We start from the raw sequence: 13524 nt of genomic DNA on the forward strand, positions 1-13524 counted from the left end.
ATATGGTGGTATACTTAGAGATCTCCAGAGATTCTACTAAAAAGCTATTAGAAATAATCCACACCTTCAGCAAAGTTGCAGGATACAAAATAAACCCACATAAGTCATCAGCATTCTTATATATCACTACCAAAATCCAACAGTTAGAGTTACAAAGACAAATTCCATTTAAAGTAACTCCTGATAGTATAAAATATTTAGGAATCTATCTGCCAAGGGAAAATCAGGAACTATATGAGCAAAACTACAAAACACTTTCCACACAAATAAAGTCTGATCTAACCAATTGGAAAAATATTAAATGCTGTTGGATAGGGCAAGGAAATATAATAAAGATGACAATACTACCTAAACTAATCTATTTATTTAACACTATATCAATCAGACTCCCAAAAAACTATTTTAATGACCTAGAAGAAATAACAACAAAGTTCATATGGAAAAACAAAAGGTCAAGAATTTCAAGGGAAGTAATGAAAAAAAATCAAATGAAGGTGCCCTAGCTGGTCCAGATCTAAAATTATATTATTAAGCAGAGATTACCAAAACCATTTGGTAGTGGCTAAGAAATAGACTAGTTGATCAGTGGAATAGGTTAGATTCAAAGGACAAAAACAGCCAATAACTTTAACAATCTAGTGTTTGACAAACACAAAGATCCCAGATTTTGGGATAAGGACTCACTGTTTGACAAATATTGCTGGGAAAATTGGAAATTAATATGGAAAAAACTAGGCATTGACTCACACTTAACACCGTACACCAAGATAAGGTCAAAATGCATTCATGACCTAGGCATAAAGAATGAGATTATAAATAAATTAGAAGAACACAGGATAGTTTACCTCTCAGACCTGTGGAAGAGGAAGGAATTTGTGACCAAAGAAGAACTAGAGATCATTATTAATCACAAAATAGAAATTTTTGATTATATCAAATTGATAAATTTTTATACAAACAAAACTAATGCAAACAAGATTAGAAGGGAAGCAATAAACTGGGAAAACATTTTTACAGTCAACGGTTCTGATAAAGGCCTCATTTCCAAAATATATAGAGAACTGACTCTAATTTATAAAAAATCAAGCCATTCTCCAATTGATAAATGGTCAAAGGATATGAACAGATAATTCTCAGATGAAGAAATTGAAACTATTTATAGCCATATGAAAAGATGCTCCAAGTCATTATTAATCAGAGAAATGCAAATTTAGACAACTCTGAGATACCACTACATACCTGTGAGATTGTCTAGAATGACAGGGAAAGATAATGCAGAATGTTGGAGGGGATGTGAGAAAACTGGGAAACTGATACATTGTTGGTGGAATTGTGAATAGATCCAGCCATTGTGGAGAGCAATTTGGAATTATACTCAAAAAGTTATCAAACTATGCATACCCTTTGATCCAGCAGTGTTACTACTGGGCTTATATCCCAAAGAGATTTTAAAGAAGGGAAAGGGAACTGTATATGCAACAATGTTTGTGGCAGCCCTCTTTGTAGCGGCCAGAAACTGGAAAATAAGTGGATGCCTATAATTGGAGAATGGCTGAATAAATTGTTGTATATGAATATTATGGAATATTATTGTTCTGTAAGAAAAGACCAGCAGGATGATTTCAGAAAGGCCTGGAGAGACTTACATGAACTGATGCTAAGTGAAATGAGCAGGACCAAGAGATTATCATATACTTCAACAACAATACTATATGATGATCAATTTTGATAGACGTGGCTTTGTTCAACAATGAGATGAACCAAATCAGTTCCAATAGAGCAGTAATGAACTGAACCACATACACTCAGTGAAAGAACTCTGGGAGATGACTATGAACCATTACATAGAATTCCCAATCCCTCTATTTTTGTCTGCCTGCATTTTTGATTTCCTTCACAGGCTAATTGTATACTATTTCAAAGTCTGATTCTTTTTGTACAGCAAAATAATTGTTTGAACATGTATACATATATTGTATTTAACTTATACTTTAACATATTTAACATGTATTGGTCAACCTGTCATCTGGGGGAAGGAGTGGGGTAAGGGAGGGAAAAAGTTGGAACAAAAGGTCTTGCAATTGTCAAGGCTGAAAAATTATCCACGCATATATCTTGTAAATAAAAAGCTATAATAAAATATATATATATATAAGAGTGTATGTCTCCTTGGTTCTCTAAGGATGAAAAATTGGAGCCAAATATGTGGAAACTAGTGGGAGAACAACTAATTGAATATTATGAAGCTAAAGGTCTGATTTCAGGCTCAATACTCTATCCATGGTATCTTCTAGCTCCCTCTATCAGTCTGAGTGGAACTATATAGGATGGGAAGATAGTTTGATGATTAAATGGAATGTTAGACTGATGTCCTGGAAAACCTGAGGAAATTTTTATCATCAGGGGAAAGAATAGGATACTATAAGTGCTTTATTTGTTTTCTGAATTTATTTGCACATTTTTTGGAGGTTTTTGTATCTTTTTCATTTTTCTGTGGAGCAAGCTAAAGACTATCCTATTCCTGAAAATAATTAATTATGAATGCTTTTGTGGCAGCTAGTTATAACTAGCATTTATAATAGTAGCTAGCATTTATATTCTTTCAGGTTTGTGGTCTATTTCTGTTCAATCATATCTGATCTTTCCTAAAGCCATTTCATCTTTTCTGGGCAAAGATACTGGTGTGGTTGGTCTTTCCTTTTCCAGTGGATTTATGTTCAGGCAATGAGAGGTTAAGTGACTTAACAACTTGGAAGTGTTTGAGGTGGATTTGAATTTAGGTCTTTCTTATTCCGGCCCCAGTGTTCAATTCACTGAGCCATCTGCTACCTTTATTTTAAAGTTAACAATATGCTTTACAAACATATCATCTTATCCTCACAAGAAACTGAGGGAGTCAGTGGTAATATAACTTGCCCAGGACTACATAGCTAGAAAGTATCTGAAGTTGATTTGGATCTAAAGTCAACTCATATCTCCTATTTAGAGTTTGTTATGTATTTTTTTTTTGTATATTGTCTCTTTCATTTAATTGTAAGCTTTTTGTATTCAGCTCTTAGTAAAGTATCTGGCTTATAGTAGGCTCTTACGAAATATTGCTTAATTGTTTCCTATTATTATTCTCCAATACAATATCCTCTTCCAAACAAAAAAAAGCCTAGATCATTAGCTCATCTCCTAGCAAATGAGAACTCTTCCAATTTCTCTTACAAAGTTGATAGAAAGGACAGGAATATACCAAAGAGACCAGTTACTAGAAAACCAATGGACACTTTAGGGAAAATGGATGCTTTGATATTTTCTGATGTCCCTTCCAATGATTTTGTGTGGAATTGTATGAACAAATATAGGCTTAAACTACACCTTAATTGTGACTTGACACTTTATAATAACAAATAGAATTATAAGCTAAAAAGTTGCAGGTGTTTGTCCCCACCTGTTTCCCACCACCTCTTATTAATTAGTATTTAAGTATCTCTTTTAAAGGCAATTTATTCTTTTGTTTCTGGGTTAGATTTCCAAGATTAGAAGTAATCCCAGACTCCATCAAACAATGGGAAAAGGCCAGGCTGGGAAGTGGGTAAGGTCTTGGGGGAAGAGTTCTGCATTCAGGGTATTTATTCTGGTGTTTTGCAGTTTATGCTTTGCCCTCCCTTTGCAGACAAACATCTTGTCAGGTGAAGATTCCCTTTCTCATGAGATCATAATAAAGCCTTTTTGCTTTTTCTTACTCTGAGGGTTTCGGATTTTTTTTTTAAATGATAGATACTGTCCCACATAGTTTGAAGAGTGTGGCCTGAAAGAATCTTAGAATATGAGCAATGTTCAATGAACAAAGTGTTCCCCAATGCATTTTACCTGCTGCATTTTGGAGAGGTAGCAGTCAATGTAGTCTTGAGGATTGGTGGGATCTAGTATTTTTTGATGCTCCTTCACTCTTTCCAAAATAAAATGTTTCAGTTCTTCCACATTTTTCAAAATTTGTTTATGCTTTCCAGGGAGATACACTCTGAATCCTGGTAAAAAGTTGTAGAACTACCCCCCCCCAAAAAAATAAGCAAAAAAATGTGAGTTTTCTATCATAAAGAAATAACTTTGTATTTCTATTTGTAAACTATTCTATGCTATTCATTTTTATTGACAAAAAATGTTTTCTCTCTTATGTTCCCCACATATTGGAGAAAAAAGAAAAATAAATTCCTTGAAACCTGTATACATAGTCAAGTAAAACAAATCCCCATTTAGAGAAACACATTTCACATTCTATATCTTGAGTCCATCACCTCTGTCAAAAGGAGGGTAGCAAGTTTCACTGTGGTTCCTCTGGAATCATGGTGTGTTCTTATATCAATCAAAGTCCATTAGCCTTGCATCATATTTATCTTTCCATTGTTTTTGTCATTGTACAAATTGGTTCTATTGACTTTTTTGGCATCTATGCATAAAGTCTTCCCATGTGTACAGCTGTGCTTTTCATCATTTCTCAAAATATAAAATTCTATTATATTCATATAGCAGAATTTATTCAGCTATTCCCAATTAATGAAAGCCCTTAGTTTCCAATATTTTGAAGCCCCCAAAAATCTGTTCAATTTTTTTGCATAAGACTTTCAATTTTATATACTTCCTTTTTTGATTTTTTTTTGGGAGGCATACAGGCTAAATAATGATATTGCTGGTTCATAGAACAGATACAATTTGCTAATTTGAGAATGATATATCTTAATTACTTTTCAGGTGTCACAGCTACACCAACAGTTTGTCAATAGGCTGATTTTCTCACAGTCCCTCTAATGTATGACGTTTACCTTTGTTTAAATACATTTTGAAATATTTGTGAGGAAAAATCAGCACTTCTCTATTTTTTTTTTTGAGAATGCTCTTTGGTCAAACCATTCTCCAATTGATAAATGGTCAAAGGATATGAACAGACAATTCTCAGATGAAGAAATTGAAACTATTTATAGACATATGAAAATATTCTCCAAATCATTATTAATTAGAGAAATGCAAATTAAGACAACTCAGATATCACTACACACCTGTCAGATTGGCTAGAGTGACAGGGAAAGATAATGCGGAATATTGGAGGGGATATGGGAAAACAGGGACACTAATACATTGTTGGTGGGATTGTGAACACATCCAGCCATTCTGGAGAGCAATTTGGAACTATGCTCAAAAAGTTATCAAACTATGCATACTCTTTGATCCAGCAGTGTTTCTACTGGGTTTATACCCCAAAGAGATACTAAAGAAGGGAAAGGGACCTGTATGTACCAAAATGTTTGTGGCGGCCCTGTTTGTAGTGGCTAGAAGCTGGAAAGTGAATGGATACCCATCAATTGGAGAATGGTTGAATAAATTGTGGTATATGAACGTTATGGAATATTATTGTTCTGTAAGGAATGACCAGCAAGATGAATACAGAGAGGACTGGTGAGATTTTACATGAACTGATGCTAAGTGAAATGAGAACCAGGAGATCATTATATACTTCAACAACGATACTGTTTGAGGATGTATTCTGATGGAAGTGGATCTCTTCGATAAAGAGACCTAACTCAGTTTCAATTGATCAAGGATGGACCGAAGCAGCTACACCCAAAGAAAGAACACTGAGAAATGAATATAAACTGCTTGTATTTTAGTTTTTCTTCCCAGAAATTTATACCTTCTGAATCCAATTCTCCCTGTGCAACAAGAGAAGTGTTCGGTTCTGCACACATATATTGTATCTAAGATATACTGTAACCTATTCAACATGTAAAGGACTTCTTGCCATCTGGGGGAGGGGTTGGAGGGAGGGAGGGAAAAAATCGGAACAGAAGTGAGTGCAAGGGATAATGCTGTAAAAAATTACCCTGGCATGGGTTCTATCAATAAAAAGTTATTTTTTAAAAAAATAAAATAAAATAAAAAATAAATATTTTTTTAAAAGAGCATGCTATTGGGGACCAACTTTTCAAACAATCTTTACAGCAAAACAGCAGTGTGTGTGTGTGTGTGTGTGTGTGTGCACGTGTGTTTTGCGTGCGTGTTTGTGTTTGTGTGTGTCTATGTCTGTGTCAAAGGCATCCATTCAGAGAGGACTTGGTATTGATTTGAATAAAGGAAGAATTTCTACTAGCCATCAGCAAACAAAACATCCTAATTGGACAGAACAAATTTCAGGATAAGATACAACAGAACTAGGGAAGTCAGAAGCCATTCAATTTCAGGTGGTAACAATCTCATTTCTCTGACCAAATGGAGCAGAGAGAGAAACATGAATAGGAGACAATGCTTCCTTGTCTTCCAGTAATGGGACATTAGTAAAGTATAATGCAGCTAAATTCTAGTAGGACTGGTGATTAGGACTGGGGAGAGGGGCAACTAATTCGAGACCAGAAAATGTCAGGGATGCTCAGTATCTGAAGTGAGAGAAAGAGGCACTGTTAGTGGGTAGAAAGAGGAGGAAGAGGATCTTTAGTTCTGGTTTCAGTGAATGACAGCTTTGATCCTACATGTCCATCCATTGTAGAGACTAAGCCATAACACTTCCAGAATCTGTAAGTTACTTGCCTAAGTTTTGGCCAGCTGTCCTCCCTAATCCTTCAGAATGGTTTGGACAGGCTTTTTGTTAATAACTATTGTACTTGCCCACATGTATGAGCATCACCATACTTGAAATATCCTAAGATCTAATCAGATAATACTCTCTATACCTTAAATATTTATACGAACTAGAAGTAATTCATAGAATAGGAAAAGAATATCTCATTTCAGAGCCAAAAATATTACATGATATTATTATCCTTGAGTACATAATATATGAAGGTTGTATGTTCCTGTGAGTTGGAGAATTTGCTAAGTACTGAAAATCTATGTACATCAGTTCTGTTGCTGAAACTGAGCAGTCACAAAATATGAAGACAGCTTTGGTCTTACGTGTGTCCACCGTGAATTAAGGAGCTGAAAGTTTTCATTTAACAATTTCATCAGATATAGAAATTTTTCATCATTGTACTTGAATCGATCATGGAAGAGGATAGAACAGATCACATTGCATGGGGCACAGGCAAGGATGAAGGTGGGATCAGTGGGCTGACCTAATGTGGAGAAAAGTGAAAAGGAAAAAAAAAAACAACTTTAACAGAAATGTTTCCAATTATGTAGAACCCAGACATTTTTTCTGTCCATGTTATGTTTTTATTTCCTCTAACATTAGAAGATGTTATTCTCCTGAACAATTTCCTTTACTCTTACAGAAAACTAAATTAACTTGTGATATTAGAGTATGAGAAGAGAGAAGGGAGTTTTCTGGCCCAGCACAGTGATTACCTTGTCAGTGATAAAAGACTACCTTATAGCTTGATTCCCAAAGCAAATAGTATTTAGGCCTGGGGATGGGTAATTGGACTCCACATCCTCAGGAGGAAAGAAAAGAAAACCAACCCTTTGTGTTCCTGAGTTCCTCCACCAGACATTGGGCTTCTTCTTGAACTCTTTCTTCAATGCTTCTTTTTCCCATCCCAAAGTTCCTTAGAGTCATAAGGGAAAATCTACGCATTTGTTTCCAACTCTCTCCATCATTGAAAATAATTCCTAGATATAAGAGAACAGGACATTGGTCATTCTAACACTGAAGGTGGTGGAGAGCACAGTGCACATGATGGCCATGGGATTTTGGCCTAATTCATGGATCAAATTTAATTTTTGCAATTCTGCTGCCACATGAAGGCTTTGTCTTAGGTCAGCACCTAAAACAGAACATTAAAAATGAAACCAATATCTATGCTCAGGATTGAAGTATTCCATTCTGCTGGGAAAATGTCATTTCAGAATCAAAGATATTACGTGATGTAATTCTGATATGTCTTTTTGCTTTTCAGTTACTCTTTTGAATTAACTAAACTTACCTTTTCCTTTGATTACATCATCAAATATTGGAACATTTCCTCTGTCTACAAAACCATCTCCTTGATCAATTAGAGCTTCCTTCATAATTTTATAATCATGCAGCACCACAATACGCTGACTTCCAAAATAAAGAGTATAGATGGGGCCATATTTTTCAGCCAGCTGTGAAAAGAATGCCAAGAAAGAGAGTTGGAATTTACCTCCACAACTACCTCATGATGGTCCATATGCATGTATATATATGTGTAGCTATACATGCATAGGACGCTATGTTGTAAATGAATCCCAAATATATGAATCCCGAGTCTAAAAGGACATAAGTTGTGGGATAACAAAGGTTTATTCCCATTCTTTTTTAGTTTGCTTTTTGGAAATCCCTGTCATTACATGGCAACGAATTTTTTTCAGGTAGAGTTTGCTCCATTGGTACCTATCTTGGGTAAAAATGTAAAAAGACCTGCATTTGATTTTGAGTAGTTGACCTATGGAAGATCCTAACAAAAGCTGTCTACTATTGTTGTCTCTTCCCTCCTTTCAGAAATATTTGTAGTAATTTTTCAGTCAACACTCACTTCCAACTGACCTCTCCAGTTACTAAAGGTCTAAGTTTAGCCAAATTTGGTGCCCTTACCTCAATTCACATATTTCTACACTTCTTTACAATATTCTACTCTTTTGACTACCTTCTTTTCTCTTTACTCTCTTCTCTCTGGGTTTCTAAAATCCTTCTTTGCCTCCCTGTCCCTCTTTCTCTGTCTTTGTCTGTATCCTTTCCCATTCCCTTTCCCTTTCTCATTTCTACTTATCAATTTCCTTTGCTGAATTATAGTCCATATTTGACCACACATTCATTAGTTTTCCCCATAATATTGTTCTGGGTCATCTTCTCTTCTCTTTCTGTACTCTTATGCTTGGTCATCTCATAACTACTATGTCTATAACTCACAGATCTATACACCTTGCACTAATATCATCCTTGGTTATACTTAGGAATTCTATACCAAAAATAAAATAAAATACTTTTTCCTTACACTAAAAATCGTCCAAATTTCTTTACTTATGGCTAAAGTACAGGTATATAAAAATAGGTTTGACCTCATAATTAACAAACTTCAATGGTTCCCTGTTACATTTGGGATAAAATGTATCTTTTATAAACATTTAAAATGCTTTATAACCCAGCTAGAACCCACCCTGTCCAGTGTCCTTATCCTTCTTCATCTGTTTCATAGTTTAGGCTAAATGGTACTCTTGATGTTTCTCACACAATACTCTATGCTACAAGGCTTTTGTAGTTTCTATGTCTAGGATCCATTTCTTCCTTGCCTCTTAGAATTCCTAATCTTTACAACCTTAGCTCAAATGACACTTTCTTTGCACGTTTTTCCTAACCTTTCCCCAAATTGCTAGTGCCTTCCCCTCCCCAGATATTACCTTACATTTATTTTCAACACATTTTTATAAGCTTACTTGCAAATTGTTTCATTCATCTATTGGTTCATTTCTCCATTCTGTATCTAAATCAGAAGTTTGGGGCCTCAAAGGGGTGGCTACTAAAACCCTTTAAGTTCTACAAGGAGAGAATGAACACAAAATTACTGTAGCATTGCAGTGAGACCTATTTGTAAGGAAATATGTACTTAGGACAACTTACAACTCTGGAACCATTTGGAATTTACCCTCAAAAAGGTTCACGAATCACAAGTTACAGGGTGGATCTGTTGGTGAGCTGAGTTATTCTAAGTAAGCTTCCCTGGATCATTGTACTATCATACTATCCCACTGCTAAGCCAAACTGCTCCCCCACTGCAGATTGGGTGCACATTTGGCCCTCTCTAACACCAGGGGATAAATTTGTGGGACATCAGAGTGATTAACGTTCATTCATGGGTCTAAAAATCAGTAAAATCTTTCCTACAGCCATGATCAAAATATATTTCCATCACTCTAGAATCTCATATTTTCACAAATGTGGATGGCTTCAGAGAAACATAATAGAAAGAAGGAATCTTCCTTGTGAATATCTAATAGTAATCTGGAATTAAGTGTAAGGGAAATAGAGTGAGAAAGGCTAAGAAAGCTATACCATTTAGAAAACAAATATGTATACTTTTTATATAAAAAAGCCTAAGCTAACATCTAGTCCTAAAAATATTAGACTTGTGGACCTTACAGAAAAGACCCAGGAGAACAGATAAGGTGAGGTGATGATTGTGGAATGGTGACTCACCAAGGGAAAAATAGTGAAATGATAGCTGAATCAGCATTGCCTTTTTTCCTATGTGAAGGCACTAACAATTGGGAAAATTACTTAAAACACAATTGAAGATTCAAAATTATATCCCTTTTATATAGAGAAATTGGAATAGAGACAACTGTTACCAAAAAATAGGGAGAAAGTGGAGGGAGGCATGGGTAGCTCAAACTATAGGAACAGACCTAAAGAGAAAAGAAACCTTGGAAGTCATCTTGTTTCACAAAAGAAGGTGTTAGAACCCAGTGATGTAAAGGGATGGTGCCAAAGTTCCAAAAGTAGCAAAATAGAGAGGACTTCTGATACTATGCCTAGTGTTCCATCCACTGTAGCACACAACCTTTCTTAGGATTTAACATAAGTCAGATTTAAAAAAAAAAAACCTGTCAACATGCAATGCTTCTACTTCTTTTGACCATTTTACTGTAAAAGCCCATAAATTCTCTGGAAAATTGGAAGCCAATTAAGAATTTGAAGATCTGATTTGAACATCTGTTTAATTTTAACATCAATTAATGGTAAAAGACTTTCATCCAAGCCTTTGAGAGGTATTTCCTTAGAATTAGGAGGTTCTACTTAGTTATAGTTTCCTTACTTTACTTTCTTGCTCAGAAGATGACCTCTCGAACTTCTAAAGGTAAAAAAATATTGGGACTTTTCATAAGCATCCTAGCAGCATTTTTGGATTAATGATGGTAGTGTCTACCTCTTGACTCATGGTCATGACTTGATAAAGAAAGGCAACTTCAAGGAGTGAAGCAGAAAAACTGTACAATACTTGAGGGAAAAAAAAAACAACTAAAAACTCTCATAATGGGGACTTCTAGTGTGGAGACAAGATGTTAGAGAGAACACACATTTCTTTCTGACCTTCTACTACGCTTACTCTAATTACAAAATCCAGACTCTGAATTAGCTCTGTACTGGCAGAATCCACCTATATTGGGAGTGTAACAAATTACCAGCAGAAGATAATTGAATGGAGACAGAGAAGATACACTTTCTTCTTGGAAGTTCATGGAACCTATACAAAAATTGACCATACATTAAAAAATAAAGACCTCAAAATCAAATGCAGAAAGGCAGAAATAATAAATGAATTTTTTTCAGATTATAATGCAATAAAAATTACATTCAATAAAAGGCCAGAGAAAATAGACCAAAAAAGCAATTGAAACCTAAATAATGTCATTCCAAAGAACGAATGGGTGAAATAGCAAATCATAGACAAAATTAATAATTTCATCCAAGAGAATGACAATAATTGGACAACATACTAAAATTTGTGGGATGCAGCCAAAGGGGTAATAAGGGGAAATTTTATATCTCTAGATGCTTACTAGCATAAAATAGAGAAAGAGAAGATCGATGGATTAGACTTGAATTCAAACTAAAAAACTAGAAAAAGAGCAAATTAAAACCCCAAATCAAATACCAAACGTGAAATTCTAAACATAAAAGGAGAAATTAGTAAAATTGAAAGTAAAAAACTATTGAATTAATAAATAAAACTAAGAGTTGGTTTTATGAAAAAACCAAGAAAATAGATAAATCTTTAGTTAATTTGATTAGAAAAAGGAAAGAGGAAAATTTCATTGTTAGTCTCAATAATAAAAAGGGAGAATTTTCCACCAATAAAGAGGAAATTGGAGCAATAATTAGGAGTTATTTTGCCCAGCTTCATGCCAATAAATTGATAATCAATGTGAAATTGAGTAATACCTACAAAAATATAGATTTCCCAGATTAACAGAAGAGAAAATAAATAAATAGTCACATTTTAGAAAAAGAAATAAAACAAGTTATTAATCAACTCTCTAAGAAAAAAATCTCCAGGGCCAGATAGATTTACATGTGTATTCTACATAACATTTGAAAAACAATTAACTCCAAAACTAAGGACTCCAACCAAATTCCTTTTATGACACAGACATAGTACTAATACCTAAATCAGGTAGGATGAAAACAGAGAAAGAAAGTTATAGACCAATATCCCTAATGAATATTGATGCAAAAATCTTAAATGAAATATTAGCAAAGAGATTACAGAAATCATCCCACAGGTAAAACACTATGACCAAGTAAGATTTATATCAGGAATGCAGGGATGGTTCAATATTAGAAAAACTATTAATAATTGACTATATCAATAACCAAATTAAGAAAAACCATATGATTATCTCAATAGAGTAAAGAAACATTTTATAAAATCCAACATCCATTCCTATTAAAAACACTAGAGAGCATAGGAATAAATGGACTTTTGCTTAAAATAGTAACATCTATTTAAAACCATCAGCAACCATCATACATAATGGGGATCCAATAAGATCATGGATAAAACAAGGTTGCCCACCATCATCACCATTACTATTTAATATTGTATTAGAAATGCTAGTCTTGCCAGTAAGAGAAGAAAAAGAGATTAACAGAATTTCAGTAGGTAATGTGGAAACCAAATTATGACTTTTTACAGATGATATGATGGTATACTTAGAGAATCCTAGACAAGCAACCAAAAAACTATTAGCAATAATCCACAATTTTAGCAAAGTTGCAGGATACAAAAGAAATCCACATAAATCATCAAAATTCTTAACATCACTAATGAAATCCAATAGCAAGAGATACAAAGAGAAATTCCATTTAAAATACCTGTTGATACTATAAAATATTTGAGAATTTGTCTGCCAAGGGAAAGTCAGGAATTATATGAGCAAAATTACAACACGCTTTCCACACAAATAAAGTCAGGTCTAAACAATTGAAAAAATATCAAGTGCTTTTGGGTACTTTGAGTGAATATAATGGAGATGACAATACTATTTAAATTAATAGATTTATTTAATGCTACCAATCAAACTCACAAGAAACTATTTTACTGATCTAAAAAAAATAACAACAAAATTCATCTGGAAGAACAAAAGGTCAAGAATTTCAAGGAAATTAATGGGAAAAAAAGCAAATGAAGGTAGCCTAGCTTTACCAGATCTAAAACTGTACTATAAAGCAATGGTCATCGAAACAATTTGGTACTGGCAAAGAAATAGATTAGTTGATCAGTGGAATAGGTTAGGTTCACAGGACAAAATAGTCAATAACTATAGCAATCTAGTGTTTGATGAATCCAAAGACCACAACTTTTGGGCTAGGAATTCACTATTTGACAAAAATTTCTGGGAAAATTGGAAATTAGTATGGCAGAAACTAGGCATCAACTCACACTTAACATCATACACCAAGATCAAAATGGGTTCATGATCTAGGCATAAAGAATAAGAATAAGATTACAAATAAATTAGAAGAATAAATTAAAATTATATATAAGAAATAGACTATTTTCTCTCTCAGACCTGTGGAAGAGGAAG

At 34.2% G+C, this 13524-nt stretch overlaps 1 protein-coding gene across 4 annotated transcripts in view; it reads right to left on the minus strand.

Annotated features, from left to right (window-relative positions):
* The window catches only part of LOC127552033 (cytochrome P450 2C23-like), a 123864-nt gene that overhangs the window by 104995 nt on the left and 5345 nt on the right, over positions 1-13524 (minus strand). The window contains exons 2-5 of one of the 4 annotated variants that reach the window (XM_051982385.1): positions 7902-8064; positions 7438-7587; positions 6931-7091; positions 3859-4035 (exon numbers count right to left, since the gene is read on the minus strand). The exons of the other annotated variants lie outside the window; for them this stretch is intronic. Coding sequence (XP_051838345.1) covers positions 3859-4035; positions 6931-7091; positions 7438-7587; positions 7902-8064 — 651 coding nt within the window. The remainder of the gene's footprint in view (positions 1-3858; positions 4036-6930; positions 7092-7437; positions 7588-7901; positions 8065-13524) is intronic. 4 annotated transcript variants of the gene reach the window in all.

This window comes from Antechinus flavipes, chromosome 2 (assembly GCF_016432865.1).
Source record: "Antechinus flavipes isolate AdamAnt ecotype Samford, QLD, Australia chromosome 2, AdamAnt_v2, whole genome shotgun sequence".
Lineage (NCBI taxonomy): Eukaryota > Metazoa > Chordata > Mammalia > Dasyuromorphia > Dasyuridae > Antechinus > Antechinus flavipes.